This window comes from Bos javanicus, chromosome 3 (assembly GCF_032452875.1).
Source record: "Bos javanicus breed banteng chromosome 3, ARS-OSU_banteng_1.0, whole genome shotgun sequence".
In the NCBI taxonomy this organism is placed as follows: domain Eukaryota; kingdom Metazoa; phylum Chordata; class Mammalia; order Artiodactyla; family Bovidae; genus Bos; species Bos javanicus.
This window is the reverse complement of record NC_083870.1, coordinates 103,803,350-103,820,755: the sequence shown is the minus strand read 5'-3', so window position 1 is coordinate 103,820,755 and position 17,406 is coordinate 103,803,350. Positions and strand designations below refer to the sequence as shown.

At 40.9% G+C, this 17,406-nt stretch overlaps 1 protein-coding gene across 2 annotated transcripts in view; it reads left to right on the top strand.

Moving 5' to 3' along the window:
* The window catches only part of CCDC30 (coiled-coil domain containing 30), a 144,523-nt gene extending 129,906 nt beyond the window's left edge, over nucleotides 1-14,617 (top strand). Inside the window, exons 18-22 of one of the 2 annotated variants that reach the window (XM_061412271.1) lie at nucleotides 1,422-1,563; nucleotides 6,204-6,340; nucleotides 7,564-7,678; nucleotides 13,955-14,022; nucleotides 14,378-14,617. In XM_061412271.1, the coding sequence (XP_061268255.1) occupies nucleotides 1,422-1,563; nucleotides 6,204-6,340; nucleotides 7,564-7,678; nucleotides 13,955-14,022; nucleotides 14,378-14,399 (484 nt within the window). In that variant the 3' untranslated portion in view covers nucleotides 14,400-14,617. Of the gene's footprint in view, nucleotides 1-1,421; nucleotides 1,564-6,203; nucleotides 6,341-7,563; nucleotides 7,679-13,954; nucleotides 14,023-14,266 lie in introns of both variants that reach the window. The other variant, XM_061412270.1, reaches the window with a different exon arrangement.
* The last annotated feature ends 2,789 nt before the right edge of the window (nucleotides 14,618-17,406 follow it).

The following is a 17,406-nucleotide window of genomic DNA, read 5'->3' as shown; positions in this document are numbered from 1 at the left end:
GTTATTAAGATGTAATTCACATATTGTACAATTCACTCATTGAATGTGTACAATTCAGAGGCTTTTGTAATCCATCACTGCAATCAATTTTAGAACATATAATTACCTAAAGAAATCCTTTAGGTATACCCTCCATTCCTGGTTTCCCTCCTTACTCCCAGCCCCAGGCAACCACTAATGTACTTTCTTTCACTCTATATTTGTCACTTCTGGACATTTCATATGAATGGAATTGTATAATATGTGGTCCTTTGTGACTGGCTTCATTCACCTAGCATAGTGCCTTCAAAGTTCATTCATGTTGTAGCATGTATTTGTACTTCATTTCTTTTTATAGCTATATAATGTTCCATTATACAGATACTCCATATTGTGTTTATTTATTCATCAGTTAATGGAAATTTAGGTTGTTTTCACCTTTTGACTGTTACAAATAGCGCTACTATGAACATTCATGTACAAGTTTTTGTGTGGGTGTACGTTTTCATTTCTCTTAGGTATATACCTAGGAATGGAATTGCTAGGTCATGTGATTCTCTATGTTTAACCATTTGAGAAACTGCTAGACTTTTTCCATTTGACAGTCCAGCCAGCAGTAGATGAGTATTCCAATTTCTCCACATCCTTGCCAGTACTTTAAAAAATATATGTATGTATTTATTTATTTGGCTGTACCAGGTCTTGGTTGCATCATGTGGGATCTTTGAGCTTTGTTGCAGTGTGCAAACTCTTAGCTGTAGTATGTGGGATCTAGTTCCCTGACCAGGGACCCAACCTGGAGCCCCTACATAGCAGAGTCTTAGCCACTGGACCACCAGGGAAGTCCTGCCAGAACTTCATTACCTTTTATTTTTTATTTTAGCCATTCTCCTGTGTGAAGAGGTATCTCATTATTTTTATTTGCATTTTCTTTATACCAATAATGTTGAACATCTTTTTATGTATTTATTGGTGGTAAGTTAAATTTATGTCAGAATCAGAATAAAAGTCTTGAGCAGAGATCTAGGCAGAATTAGCATTTAGAAGTCTAAACTCAAGACAAGAGAAACCCAGTTACCTGGAAAATCGACAAGACAGAGTGGGTTCTATCACTGCTCAAGGGTATAGCCCAGAACCAGAAAATTTTAAAGTAATGACTAGCTCGGTAGAGTAGGATTCAAAATTTTTAGATGTCGGGGATCAGAAGTCAAGGAGTTACCTGTGCTGGGGGTGACTGAATCTGGTGTCATGGGGGAGGTTCTACTTGGTCCATTTCCTCCACTTGGGTGAGAAGTCCTTTGGATGTGAGGCAGGACGAGTCTTCATCTCTGGACCCACCCTGACAAAGCCAGAAGAGGAACCCCAAGAAAGGTGCTAATCGAGGAGGCAAAGTAAGTTTTCACTGTGTTCAGGTGCACCTATACTTAAATTTCCTTTTGTAGAAACTATAATCAGAAACATCAGTACTACAAAGTCAAGCTGCACATAATCAAGGATCGTTTAGTTGATGAAGTACAACTCCGAGATGAGAAAATCAAACAACTTGAAAATGAAGTTGGAGCCCTGCGGCAGCAAATAGAAAAGGTGAGGGGGAAGGTGGAGCACTCACTGGTCCTGCTGGTGTTGGGCATCTGGAGGAAGCCCACTTGATTGTTAATGTGTTTGTGGCTTCTTCATAGCCCAGGTTTCCATTTCTTTTCTTTGCACCCTTTTTCAGTTTGAGTAATTGTTTAAGCCCTGCCCAAAAGTATGTAAGACTCATAGTGATGCTAGGTCAAACTGGGCACTGAAAATACTCTGCACTGCTGCTTAGGGCTAGCATCTTGCCTTCAAATGAAAGTGCCTTTTCTTTTTATATATATATATATATATATATATATATATATATATATATATATATATATATAAAATTAAAAATTTTAATTTATTTTTAATGGGAGGATAATTGCTTTTACAATATTGTGTTGGTTTCTGCTATACATCAACGTGAATCAGTCATAGGTGTATATATATATATGCTCCCTCCCTCTTGAACCTCCTCCCACCTCGCACTTGATCCCACCCCTCTAGGTTGTCACAGAGCACTGGTTTGAGTTCCCTGCATCATCCAGCAAATTCCCACTGGCTATCTGTTTTAAATATGGTAGTGTATATGTTAATCACCCTTTAGCTGAGACTTCCAAACCAGCCTCCACAACTCATTCCTGCTTTATGCAGCCCTCATTTTGGCTCAACATTTCTGTCCATTTTAAATGGCGATGAAAACAGGTGACCCCTATTCTTCTATCTTAGTAGCACCTTCAGGCTTCTTTCTAAATCTCTCTGGTTTCTTTGTCTTGTCGCCCCTGTGACTTTTTGGTGTTGGCAGAAAGTAAATGGAATGGATGAACGGGACCCAATGCAGAATGGCCTTGAGAGCAATAAACTACATCAATTCAAAAGGGAGAGCAACTGATTTGGCCAGAAATGTTTCCCTTCTAGAGATCCCCAACCCATTTCAGAATTTTGAAAACATTGTCCTCAGTCCTAAATTACTCCTTTCTACACCCACCAAATTTTTATCATATCACCACTATGTGCCAAGGATACCAAAACAATTGATGTAAATTCAGTCATTCATGGGCTATTATAGGACTCCACAAGAAGAATCCCTCGATGACTGCAATAAAACATGTGAGGATTATAAGAGATGGGTCACCAATGTTGTGTTTTTAATTTTTTTTTAATCCTCCTGTTACTTGAGAATGGAAAACAAGTTCGATTTTGCAGTACCCTCCTATTTTGGCACTAACTCACCAAACTTTTGAAGACTCAGATCCAGGTTAGGAAGGCAATGCAGAAAGTATAACAGAAGAAAGTAGCAGCTCTTATTCACGGGCCCACTGGAAATACCACCAGCCTATTCTGCACTACCCATTCTTCCTGGTGGTGCCTGCCTTCCACTTCCAAGCTTACATGACAAAACTAGCCTCCTGCTTTCAGCAGGCATGTTTCCTGACTGTACTGTGTTGAAGAGTATACCCCCCAAATTCATGGCCACCCAGAACCCAAGAATGTGACCTAATTTGGAAGTTTGCAGGTATAAATAGTCAAGATGAGGTCATACTAGATTAGCATGAACCCCAAATCCAATATGACTAGTATCGTTGTATGAAGAGGAAAAGACGCACACAGGGGAGAAAGGCCATGTGATGATGAAGCACAGATTGGAGCAATGAAGCCACAAACCAAGGAGCCCCAAGGACTGGTAGCATTCATCAGTGAGGAGGGAGACATGGGACAGACTCTTCCCTCGGTGCCCCCAGAACTAACCCTGTCAACAACTTGATTTTAGACTTGTAGGAATTAAAACAACAAATTCCTGTTGTTTTAAGCTGCCCAGTTTGTGGTAATCTGTTACAGCAGCCCTGGAGGACCAGAACATCTACCCAAAGAGTCACAGGTCTCCATGAAATTTACTGGAGGCTGCAAGTAACCAGAGGCGAGGAAATAGTGGTTGGGGTTGGCCTTGGACAGGCTTGGATGCAAAGGCTGGCCCTGCTACTTAATAGTTGTGTGCCCTTCTCCGAGGCCCTTTGCATCATTTTCTTATGAAAATGTGAATCCCTACCTCAAAAGGCTTCTGTGAGGATTAAAATACAAAGTGCCTAAAGTGGGACCTCCTGGCACATACAAATCTTCATAGATGTTACTTTCTTCTCAGTGTAAAATCTCTTGGTGGTGGTGGCTTAGTCGCTAAGTCAGGTCCAACTTTTGTGACCCCATGGACTATAGCCCATCAGCCCTCTGTCCATGGAATTTTTTCCAGGAAAGAATACTGGAGTGGGTTGCCATTCCCTTCTCCAGGGGATCTTCCCGGCCCAGGAATCAAACCCCGGACTCCTGCATCACAGGCAGATTCTTTACTGACTGAGGTATGATAAAATCTCTTAGAAGCATGTTAATCAGTAGATGTACCACAGAGGTACAAACCTAGAGCTCTTGACTTTATTTATTTTAGGGCCTGTGAACCAGAGCCCCAAGCTACAAATCCTGGACTCACTTTCTAAGCACAAAATCTCCAGAAAATAATGCCACTTGCGGGGGTGGGGGTGGGGGGCGGGGTGGGTGCTTCATTCCTTCAGCCTTCTCTTATTCAGTGAGCCAGTTGAGAGCTCTGACTGTGTGACCACCCAAACCAGGTTTCCACAAATATTTTATCCTATTATTACAGCAGGTGTCCTGATTCCAAAAAATACAGTATTTCCGATGGACAGGGTGTCAGTAGCCAGTCCCACTCAATTTCCTTTCTAATCCAGTTATAACTGCAGAGGTTATTATTTGTCGGGTGGGTGCTTCTACTCTCAATCCTTACCATGCTGCTGCTGCTGCTAAGTCACTTCAGTCATGTCCGACTCTGTGCAACCCCATAGACGGCAGCCCACCAGGCTGCCCTGTCCCTGGGATTCTCCAGGCAAGAACACTGGAGTGGGTTGCCATTTCCTTCTCCAATGCATGAAAGTGAAAAGTGAAAGTGAAGTCACTCAGTCGTGTCCAACCCTTAGCAACCCCATGGACTGCAGCTCACCAGGCTCCTCCGTCCATGGGATTTTCCAGGCAAGAGTACTGGAGTGGAGTACCATTGCCTTCTCCGAATCCTTACCATAAATGTATTTAAATAGTGACAGGTGAGACTGTTGTTAGACACGGAAGGGTCCTGGATGAAGGACTTTAAAATATGGAAGAGCTTCAAAACATGCTGTAATCTCCTTCCTTACAATTCCTTAATAATAGACTAACAGATGGACAGCCTTCCTTCTTCCCTCCCTCCTTTCTTCCCTCTCTCTCTCTTCCTTCCCTTCTATTCTGAATTATAATTGACATAATATTATATTATGTTTACAGCATTATTACATTATTTAGTTATACAACACAATGATTCAATATTTGTATATATGCCCATCAAAATAAGTCTAATTAACAGCCATCACCACCCATAGTTACAAATGTTTTTTCTTGCGATGAGAACTTTTAAGATTGCCTGTCTTAGCAACTTTGTCATATGCAATACAGTATTACTAGCTATAGTCACACGCTGTACATTACATCCTTATAACTTATTAGTAACTGGAAGTTTATACCTTTGACTACCTTCACGCATTTTGCCCACCCCTCTCCGCCTCTTGTTGTTCAGTTGCTCACTCATGTCAGAACTTTGCCACCCCATGGACTTCACTTCTGGCAGCCAACAATCCAATCTGTTCTCTGTATCTATGAGTGTGGTTTTTTGCTGTTGTTTGAGTTTTTTTAGATACCACATATGTGGACAGTCTTTTCTGAATGATCTATATTATTAATAGTACCTTATTAAAAGAAAGAAATTTGCCCCTCCTAACCATGTGCTTCATCTGCCAGAGGTCCTTACTCTCCTCCCACTCCCATTCATGCTCATCCCACGAAGGAAGGTGGGAACAAACACAAATAGGAGAAGGAACTCACCTATTACCACTAACAGGTCCTTGGTGAAGGGAGAAAAGCAGTTCTACACTTGTGAGCTGCTGAACTCCTCACCAACTGTGATATTTACTAATATCTGCTGACTCAATGTAAGGATGTTAGTGTTTTTTCACAAAATGTAATCCTGTACTGTTTTAGCTATAACTTCACTGGCTATTGCTTTCAGGGAAGATGCTGGTAAAAAACGAAACATGTCAAGCTAGAAATCATTTCAGCATCATTACTGCAAGAGTACTTGCAATACCTGGCTGACATGCCAAGCAACTGAAACCCTGACGCTGGTTTTCAAGTGAGGTGGCTAGATTCCCATCTTCCTTCACCTTAAAAAGACTGTAACTACAAAGCAGATGGAAATGTGTTATATGGAAATCTTTCTCAATAGGAGCTTCAGAGAATTTTGTTGTATTTGTTAGTGACTTGATACCTATAGAATTAGAATACAGATGAGAGCATTGGGACCTTAATGGAAGTTGAGTGTTCAGACATTAAAAAATATTAACCCAAAAGAATGAATAAATGTCAAAACAAATATGTAGCATAAAATAACCAAGATAAATAGGAGAATGATCTAACTGACAATGTCAGCAAACAGGTAAAGACAAACTAATAAGACAGGAGAAAAAGATGTTTGCAAGATAATTTGCTGTTGAGTTTAGACACAGGCTGATGCTCTTAAATGTGTAATTCTTTCTCCTGCTGGGGTAATTATGAGGACTTATTATCCCTAGGAGAAGGCATTCCAGGACCAGATCACCACCCAAAATGATATCCTGCTCCTAGAAAAAAGGAAACTTCTGGAGAAGGTCACAGAACAAGACTTATTGATTGACAGCAACAAATGGAGACTATTTTCTGTCCAAAACAGGTAGGTCCCTGCCCCAGTGGCCTGTGAGCTCCATAAAGAGGATATTTCTCCTTCACAAAGGAGGTGAAGTGGTGGTCCTTTGAGTTTGCAGACTTGTCCCATAACTGTTTCTCTGCCATTCGGCTATTTTTAGCAGTTCATACAAGTGGCAGAAGTTTTGAAATTAAAGAGAAAAGTATCATGGAGAAGGTGAGCTGGGCATTCAGATAGGCTCTTTCATGGCAGGATTGCCTCCCAAGGACCCAGCTGTGTTTATGCTGGTCCATCCCGTTGTATGTGTGTTGACACTCATGTTTATGTTTTGGCATCTATGGGATCAAGGTAGACTGAGAGAGAATAAGGCTGGCATCTCAGCTCTATGACTTTCTCGTTTTATCTTTTTACATAAGTTACTTTCCCCATTCTGAGCCTCAGTTTCCTTACTTGCAAAATAGGCTTCATAACAGGATCTGTTTCATGGTCATGGGCTCATTGTGAGGATTAAAGGAACTAATACATGAAAAGTTTTAAGTGTTTACTGTGTAGATGGGCTTCCAAGTTGGCACTAGTGGTAAAGAACTTACCTGCCAATGCAGGAGATATAAGAGATGCTGGTTCGATCCCTGGGTTGGGAAGATCCCCTGGAGCAGGGCATAACAACCCACTCCAGTATTCTTGTCTGGAGAGTCCCATGGACAGAGAAGCCTGGAGGGCTATGGTCCATAGGATTGCAAAGAGTTGCACATGACTGAAGCACCTTAGCATGCAGGTGCTGTATAGATGGTTCGCAGTGCCTACATCCATGGTAAGCACTTGGTAAAATGGCTGCTGCTGCTACTAATACTGCTGCTACTATTGTTTTTACTTCTACTACTACTACTGAAACAAAAACGTGGGGTGACTGAGATCAGAACCAGATGCAGGCCGTGTGGCTACAACGTTAGGAGGCATGCAGAGTCCCACCCCTAAATGGGATCACGTCATTTCTTAGGTTTCTCAAGGGCTGGAACTGTGCCTTTCATATTCTTGCATAGAGTGTGTCTCTATTCTCTATTTAATGACTGTGTATAAGCCAGAAGCTTACTCATTTTCACTTGGTTTTGGAATATGGTGGGAATTATTCTGGCAAAGTTGGTTATAAAATCTGGCAGTGGTCGAAGACCCAGAGCTAGTGGGAAGTGGAAGAGAGTTTTTAGGGTGATCCAGAAATGTTAAGTTACACTTCTGATCTGTGCCATTCTTAGAGTACTTTTCCTGGATGAAGAAAATAAGCAGCTACAGAAAAACAGTCTCCGGCTCACACAGGAGGTTTATTTCCTAGAGCATATCATAAAGAGCATCCAGATGCACAGACGGGAGGTAAGGCTGCTGTCTTCTCTCTTCCCTTCACCTTCTGCATGAAGCTGCAGTCTGAAATTGGCCTTGGTGTGGACTACGGCAGAGGTTCACTGGCTGCACCGGGGAGCAGACCCTGAGACAGCTTTTGGCCAACTTGCTCTTCGTTGGGTCAGGTTTTGTTCGACAGGCTCCTCCGATGTGATCCCCAAACACTTTGTGTGTGCCTCCCAGCTTCTTCCTTAACACACTGCACTGTCATCGCCTTTTCACTTCTGTCATCATCTCAGCAGTGACATCCTGGAGGACAAGGGTTACATCTCACATGCCATTGTGCTCCATAGACATTTGAGAATGAAAGTATGTTAAATGTCCTCACACAGATGCCTCCTTCTCAGCTACCCTGTTTGCCTTGTATTATTCTATCCCATTTTGAGAGATGAACCCATCTGAGGCTCAGAAAGGTAAAGTGAACCTAGTCTGGTCTGGCAAGGAGTCAAGTCTAAGGAGAACATCTTAGTCAGAGAAATGCAATTATGTTACAAAAGTCCTGGCAGGCAAGTAGCCAAGTCCAGAGAGATGCAGCAAATGGTCTACATTCAGATGAGATCCAGGGTCTGGCTGCTGAGTGAGTCAGCCATAGGGACTTCAGTAAGCAGAGCTGTATTCTGAATCCAGGATGGAGCCTGCTTGCTTTCTTCCCTGGCTTATATCATCTGCTAGGCCTTTCTTCCCTTATGATTATACAGGGGAAGTGAGAAATAGATTTAAGGGCCTAGATCTGATAGAGTGCCTGATGAACTATGGAATGAGGTTCATGACATTGTACAGGAGACAGGAATCAAGACCATCCCCATGGAAAAGAAATGCAAAAAAGCAAAATGGCTGTCTGGGGAGGCCTTACAAATAGCTGTGAAAAGAAGAGAAGCGAAAAGCAAAGGAGAAAAGGAAAGATATAAGCATCTGAATGCAGAGTTCCAAAGAATAGCAAGAAGAGATAAGAAAGCTTTCCTCAGCAATCAATGCAAAGAAATAGAGGAAAACAACAGAATGGGAAAGACTAGAGATCTCTTCAAGAAAATTAGAGATTCCAAGGGGACATTTCATGCAAAGATGGTCTCGATAAAGAACAGAAATGGTATGGACCTAACAGAAGCAGAAGATATTAAGAAGAGGTAGCAAGAATACACAGAAGAACTGTACAAAAAAGATCTTCATGACCCAGATAATCAGTGGTGTGATCACTGACCTAGAGCCAGACATCCTGGAATGTGAAGTCAAGTGGGCCTTAGAAAGCATCACTACGAACAAAGCTAGTGGAAGTGATGGAATTCCAGTTGAGCTATTTCAAATCCTGAAAGATGATGCTGTGAAAGTGCTGCACTCAATATGCCAACAAATTTGGAAAACACAGCAGTGGCCACAGGACTGGAAAAGGTCAGTTTTCATTACAATCCCAAAGAAAGGCAATGCCAAAGAATGCTCTAACTACCGCACAATTGCACTCATCTCACATACTAGTAAAGTAATGCTCAAAATTCTCCAAGCCAGGCTTCAGCAATCCGTGAACCGTGAACTTCCTGATGTTCAAGCTGGTTTTAGAAAAGGCAGAGGAACCAGAGATCAAATTGCCAACATCCGCTGGATCATGGAAAAAGCAAGAGAGTTCCAGAAAAACATCTATTTCTGCTTTATTGACTATGCCAAAGCCTTTGACTGTGTGGATCACAAGAAACTGTGGAAAATTCTGAAAGAGATGGGAATCCCAGACCACCTGACCTGCCTCTTGAGAAACCTGTATGCAGGTCAGGAAGCAACAGTTAGAACTGGACATGGAACAACAGACTGGTTCCAAATAGGCAAAGGAGTACATCAAGGCTGTATATTGTCACCCTGCTTATTTAACTTATATGCAGAGTACATCATGAGAAATGCTGGACTGGAAGAAGCACAAGCTGGAATCAAGATTGCCGGGAGAAATATCAATAACCTCAGGTATGCAGATGACACCACCCTTATGGCAGAAAGTGAAGAGGAACTAAAAAGCCTCTTGATGAAGGTCAAAGTGGAGAGTGAAAAGTTGGCTTAAAGCTCAACATTCAGAAAACAAAGATCATGGCATCTGGTCCCATCACTTCATGGGAAATAGATGGGGAAACAGTGGAAACAGTGTCAGACTTTATTTTTGTGGGCTCCAAAATCACTGCAGATGGTGACTGCAGCCATGAAATTAAAAGACGCTTACTCCTTGGAAGGAAAGTTATGACCAACCTAGATAGCATATTCAAAAGCACAGACATTACTTTGCCCACAAAGGTCTGTCTAGTCAAGGCTTTGGTTTTTCCAGTGGTCATGTATGGATGTGAGAGTTGGACTGTGAAGAAGGCTGAGCGCCGAAGAATTGATGCTTTTGAGCTGTGGTGTTGGAGAAGACTCTTGAGAGTCCCTTGGACTGCAAGGAGATCCAACCAGTCCATTGTGAAGGAGATCAGCCCTGGGATTTCTTTGGAGGGAATGATGCTGAAGCTGAAACTCCAGTACTTTGGCCACCTTGTGTGAAGAGTTGACTCATTGGTAAAGACTCTGATGCTGGGAGGGATTGAGGGCAGGAGGAGAAGGGGACGACAGAGGATGAGATGGCTGGAGGGCATCACTGACTCAATGGACGTGAGTCTGAGTGAACTCCGGGAGTTGGTGATGGACAGGGAGGCCTGGCGTGCTGCGATTCATGGGGTCACGAAGAGTTGGACACGACTGAGCGACTGAACTGAACTGAACTGAACTGAGGCCTTTCTTCCCAGGATACTTCACAGTAGACCCTGCTTATTGGATTAGGGCCCATGGACAGACATGTCTCATCTCCCCTCTCCCATCTTCCCAGCCTTTGTCTTGTAAGTCCTGTAGTTCTTAGTCTGTAGCCAAAGAGGTCTCTAGAAAATACATGTAGTCTGAGCAGATGACTCAACACTGTGCAAGAACTTCCTGCAGTCTTCAAAATAAAACTCCCAGTTTCTGACATGGTCTTTTATACTCTGTGACCACGTCTCTGGTCTGTTTTGGTCTATATTTTTCTAAGAAAGAATATTCAGTTCTTCAAGTCATGGCAGACTTCCCTGGTGGCACAGTGGATAAAACCTGCCTGCCAGTGCAGGGGACCCAGGTTCGATCCCTGGTCCAGGAAGATTCCATATGCCTTGGAGCAGCTTAAGCCCATGCGCCACAACTAAGCCTCTGCTCTAGAGGCCAAAAGCTGCAACTACTGAAGTCTAGAGGCTGTTCTCCGCAACAAGAGAAGCCACTGCAGTGAGAAGCCCATTCACTACAACGAAAAGAAGCCCTCGATTGCCACCACTAGAGAGAGCCCACACAAAAACCAATGAAGACCCAGTGCAGCCAAAAGTAAACAAACAAATAAATAAAAATTTTAAAGGTCATGGAACTCAAAACAGGTAACCTTTTTTATGTTATAAAGGGATAGAAAATGTTTACCAGAGTATTAAGTAAAAGCTAACATAGGTAAATATAATGGAATGATTACATCAGCTAATATGAGGTTATCCATGTAGAAAAGTAGATATAAAAAGCAGGCTAGCAGTTATAAGTAATTTTTTTCTGTATTTTCCAAGTCTCCTATTAATGTGTTTTCATAATTTAAAAAAAGAAAATAAAAGCAGGCTAGCAGTGAAAAGCACTAATATAGAAAGTCTGGCATTTATTATTTTAAAAATCATTTTATTTATTGAGGTAACATTGGTTTCTTCCTTCATATCTCAGTTGGTGATGAATCTGTCTGCAATGCAGGATATCTAGGTTCAATTCCTCAGTCAGGAAGATCTGGAGAAGGAAATGGCAACCCACTACAGTATTCTTGCCTGGAGATCCCATGCACAGAAGAGCCTGGTAGACTACAGTCCATGGGGTCGCAAGAGTTGGACATGACTTAGCAACTAAAGTTACCTGCCCTAACATTGTTTTCTAACATTATATAGGTTTCATGTATATAACAATTATACCTTGACTTCTGTATACACTACAGCATGCTCACCACCACAAATTTATAGTTTCTATTCATCACCATACAGTAGAAGACTTCTGCCCATTTCACTCTCACCCACTTTCCCCTCTGGTGACCACTGCTCTGTTCTCTGTATCTATCTGTGTATTTTTGTTTGCTTACTATTCCACATATGAGTTAAATGAATTAAGGTAGGTTTAGTCACCAAGTCATGTTGTACTCTTGAGACCCCATGGACTGTAGCCTGCCAGGCTTCTCTGTCCATGGGATTCTCCAGGCAAGAATACTGAAGTGGGTGGCCATTTCCTTCTCTAGGGGATTTTCCTGACCCAGGAGTTGAACCCAGGTCTCCTGCATTGCAGGCAGATTCTTTAACAACTGAGCTGCGAGCGAAGAAACCAAATGAGTTAAATCATATGGTATTTGTCTTTCTCTCTTATTTCACTTAGCATAATACCTTGTTGTCCACCCACATTGTTACAAATGGCAAGATTTCATCTTTATATATTTATAGTCTTCTTTATCCACCATTCATGCATTGAAGGGCACTTAGGGTGTTTCCATATCTTGACTGTTGTAAATAATGCCATAGCTTTTCTTTCTTAAAAAAAACACCTTTATTAATATGTACATAGGCTGCCCTGGGTCTTCAGTACTGTGCAAGGGCTTTCTCTAGTTGCAGTGAGCAGGGGCTACTCTGTAGTTGTGATGCACAGACTTCTTATTGCAGTGGCTTCTCTTGTGGAAGAGCAGGGGCTCTGGAGTGTGGGCTTCAGTAGTTGGCACATAAGCTCAGTAGCTGTGGTGCACAGGCTTAGTTGCCCCACAGCATATAGAGTCTTCCCTGATCAGGGACTGACTCTGTGTCCTCTGCATTAGCAGCAGATTCTTAACCACTGGACCACCAGGGAAGTCCACATATACTTTTCAAATTACTGTTGTCATATTCTTCAGAGAAATACCCAGAAGTGGGACTGGAACATGTGGTAGCTCTTAATTTTTTCAGGACTCTCCATACTGTTTTTCACGGTGGCTGTACCAATTTACAATCCCACCAACAGTGTATGAGGGTTTGCTTTTCTCCACATCCTTGCCAGCACTTGTTATTTCTTGCCTTTTTGATAACATCCATTTTAACAGGCATGAGGTAGTATCTCATTGTGGGTTTGATTTGCATTTCCCTAGTAATTAAGTGTTGTTCAACATCTTTTCATGTGCCTGTTGGCTATCTGTATGTCTTCCTGGACAAAAATGTTTATTTAGCTTTTCTGCCCATTTTTAAAATCCAGTTGTTTGGTTTTTTGTTGTTAAAAATATGAGATGTATAACTGTCAAATATTCCATAAATATTAGGGATTTTATCCCCCCAATTTTGATGATATAAATGACATAAAACATTTAAGTTTAAAGTATACAATATAATGATTTATTATATGTATTTATTACAAAATGATCACCACTGTAAGATTAGTTAACATCCATCACCTCATATAGGTACAATTTTTTTTCCCTCACGACGAGAACTTTTGCGTTCTACTCTCTTAGCAACTTTCAATATATACAATGCAGTACTGTAGGCATCATGTCTTACATTACATCCCAAGAACTTATTTCTCTTACAAGAGGAAGTTCATACTACCGATCACATTCACCTAATTCCCCCATCCCTGACAACCACAAATCTGGTCTCTTATTTCAAGACGGTTGTTTTTTTTTTTAAACTCCAAGCATATGTAAGATCATACAGTATTTGTCTCTCTGACTTATTTTACTCAGCATGATGACCTCAAGGTCTATTCATGTTGTCACAAATGGCAGGATTTCCTTATTAAAAAATTTTCATTTTGCTGAATAGTATTATATTGTACACATATTCTTTATCCATGCATCCATCATGGACACCTAAGTTGTCCATATTTGGGCTGTTGTAACTAAAGCTCCTCTAAACATGGAATATAGGTATCTCTTTGGGACAGTGATTTCACTTGTGCCAGGTACATACCCAGAAGTGAGACAGCTGGTTCGTATGGTAGTTCTCTTTTTAATTTTTTTAGGAACCTCCATACTGTCTTCCACAGTGGCTGTACCAATTTACATTCCCACCAACAGTCCAGAAGCGTTCCCTTTTTCCCATATTTTCTCCAGCATTTGTTATCTCTTGTCTTTTTGGTGATAGCTAGTCTAATGGGTAGGAGGGGATTACACTTTTAACCAGAAATATGTATAAAAAATACATATCACCAATGGTCTATGATTATAATTTAATACTCATCCTTTCTTTTAAGGAAACAACAATTTGTGACATCCCTGAATCTGAAGTACTGAATAAAATCATGTGTTTACCAGACTCCAGGTTAGTAAAATCAAGACCATCATTTGCATGCCTGAGTGTCATGACTGCCCAGCTAGTTCTAGTTGCTGGCCTGAGAAAGCATAGTATTTAGAGGTAATTTTCTCTATATTTAGTATCTAAATCTTCTTGTAACTCTTCCCCTTGCTACCTCTTCACCTTCACACTTGACAGAATCCTGACTTAATCCAGACTTAAGGCAGAAAAGAGTCCATTTTATGTGGTCCTCACATAAGGCCCTTCTTAGTTTTTCAGGAACAGGTTTGGTAGAGTCAGCTGGAAGTCTTCAAGCGACTGAACAGAGGTTAGAAGAAACTGGCAAACCCCCAAGTCCCTCGAGTCCCTTTCGTGTTCACAGAATTCTAAAGCTGGATACATAAACGTGGCTTCCCCAAAAGAAACACATCTCATTCAAGAATAAGACGAAGTCAGATCTAGAAAATCATTGGTGTCTAAAATAGACTGATCAAAGCTGCTAACATGAAGCCTGGGCATGAAGGCGCAACATGACGTGAAGAGTTCGGGCAGATCCTCACTGGACGTCAACCAGGAATCTTCAAAACTGTTGACAAATTCATTAAACCTGTTCTAAAATGGATTTTCTCACGTTTTTTTGGTATCCTCAAATGCCTTGTATTGATCAATGTCATGACATAAATTCACTGGTTTAATAAGGCTGTTGTTCAGCAGAGCACATACATGGCTAATTCAGCATTCTATCTATTTTTATTATCTTGGGTATTATTTTTTAATTTAAAAGAAAATGTAATCACCTTAAAGCAAATATTTGAGAAAAAAAAAAAAACCTATAAGGCCCACATTTTTAACACAACTACTTTCATTTATCCTTTTCTGGTTCTTATTCAAATGTATATATTTTAAATGATTATACTGTATATTCATTTTCATAGTATGATTTTAAATTTAATACATCATAAAACATTTCCCCATATTTCAGCAGTCTTCATAATTATTCTTTTAGTAACCATATGATATCCTATCATGTCCTACAAACTCTCCTGTTGTTTGACATTTGTTTCTACTTTTTTACTATTTAAGATTATTGCTGTGATGAAAGTCTTTGTAAATGTGGCTCTTGAGTTATCCAGAAAACACATTTACAAGATGGGCATGATTGGGTTAAAGGATATAAATGATATATAGTTTTGATACATCACTTGTTAAACTGTTTTAAAAAAGACTGCGTCAACGTATTCTTTCTATTAGTTTAACTCTTCAAGCCTCAATTTCTTGATCCATAAAATGGGAGCAATAGTGGTTCCTATCCTATAGAGTTGTGAGGACCAAATAAAATGAACCATGTATGTAGCACTTAGTCACAGCTTAATAAATACTTAGACATCATTATTTATTTTCAATAGCAGTTTCGGTGTACTAGTTTTTCTGTAACCTCATTAACATAGGATATTATCAATATAAAAAATTATTCTAAATAGTTGGTATAAAACTATACTAAAAGATGATTTCTGCTGCTCCTTCTTCTCCTCCCCTTTTCCCTCCATTTTCTCCTCCTCTTTCTTCTATACCTTCATGAGGGAGACCATATCCAGAGGGAAAGTAAACAAAAGTTATTTTAAAAGACCTGTTAAGTTGAGACACACTGAATTTTTAATATGTAACCCTTGCTTCCTCAGACCAAAAGGGGGGTCACAGGATACAGGAAATAATAGCTGTGATATTAAATCCAAGCTTTACCCAATTCATTCAATTCATTGAATCTATTTATTGAATCCCTACTATGTGCTATTCAATAGTGGGCACACCTGTGAAGACAGATGAGGAAAGTGTCACTTTTTGTTGGCAAACCCAAGTCCCTGTGCCTGCAGAACAGTGAGAACAAACAAATAGAAAAATTAGAATTTGGAGGAGAGAAAGTTTTATTGCATGGGCCATGCAAGAACAGGTGGTTCCTGCTGGAAAGACCCAAACTTTCCATTAGTTTTCAGAGAATAGTTTTTAAAGGCATCATTTGGGGGTGAGGACTGTAGGGCGTATGACTTTCTTCTGATTGTCTGGTGGTAAGGTAACAGGGTGACGTTCCAGGAATCTCAACCATCAACCTTCTAGTTCCCACCAGCCTGGCTTCTCAGAAGGTAGTTACCTTCCTCCACCTGGGTGAGGGCTTTAGTTCCTGCAGCACTCAAAGATCTGTATCAGATCATTACATATATCCCATGAGGAAGGACTAAGGCTCTGTTTTATCACTGAAATACAATTTTTTTTTTACATTTAATTGTAGTTGATTAACAATGTTGTTAGTTTCAGATGTACAACAAAGTGAACTAAATTTTATTTATTTATCACTGTGCAGCAGACAGGATCTTAATTCCCTGACCAGAGAGCAAACCCATGTGTGTGCTGGAAGCATAGTCTTAACCACTGGCCCACCAGGGAAGTCCCTGAACTACAATTCTGTGACTGCTTTTCCTTTGTTTTTGCATTCGCTCATGTCCCTTGTTAGGAACTGTCTGGATCTGCTCTTTGCAACAAGATCCAGGAGGCTCAAGTCTTTCTACAAACAAGGAATCAGGTACATAAGAAAGGGTTTTATCCACAGTCGTGTCCATCAAGGGCCTGCTGTCTCAATCCCTTTTTCTTTGGTACTCAACAACCTTGAGGGAAACAGGTGGACAAGAAAGGGAACGTTTTAGATAGGTTATTCATAAGCTTTGCAAAGGAACCCGGTTTTTAGGAAGGACCCAGCTTCACTTTCATGGAGTTAAACAAGTGGGAAGCAGCTGGTGAGTCGGGGAAACCATATAATTTTGGATGGTGAATGGCATGAAGAAAATCAGTTATCTATCCAAAAGAGTGGCAGAGGGCTACTTTAGATTGGATGCAATGTTCCTGACTGATGACCTGAGCTGAGACTTGACCTAAAAGACCACTCCCACCCTCATGAAGATTTAGAAGAATATTAAAGTCAGTTAACAGGCCCTAAATGGAATCCGAGTCTCCGTGACCTAGAAGAACAGGCTAGAATCCCAGGTAGGTGGCCAGATAATCTAATGTAGGTCTTTTATGTAAGGAACTGGATTTTATTCTAAATAAGGGAAGCCGTGAGTGATTTATAAGCAGATTCATTTAAAAACTCTAGCTGTTCTGCAGTAAGTGACTTGGAGATGATGAAAGGGGAAGCTTGTGGGAGAACTGGAATTAAAACACTAGTGCCTGACTTCAAGAAAGTGCTGAATATACTGAACAAGCCTTATACGCCAGGCTGTTCTAAGCGCTGAGGATAAACACGGTTTTTGCTTCCGGGCCTCCAGACTAGTTAAAGGGGGTAAGAAGCCGCACGTATGACAGTTCAGACGGTCTTGGTTGCATAGGCTGATAAAGATCCTGAAGACTGCCTAGTCCAAGCCC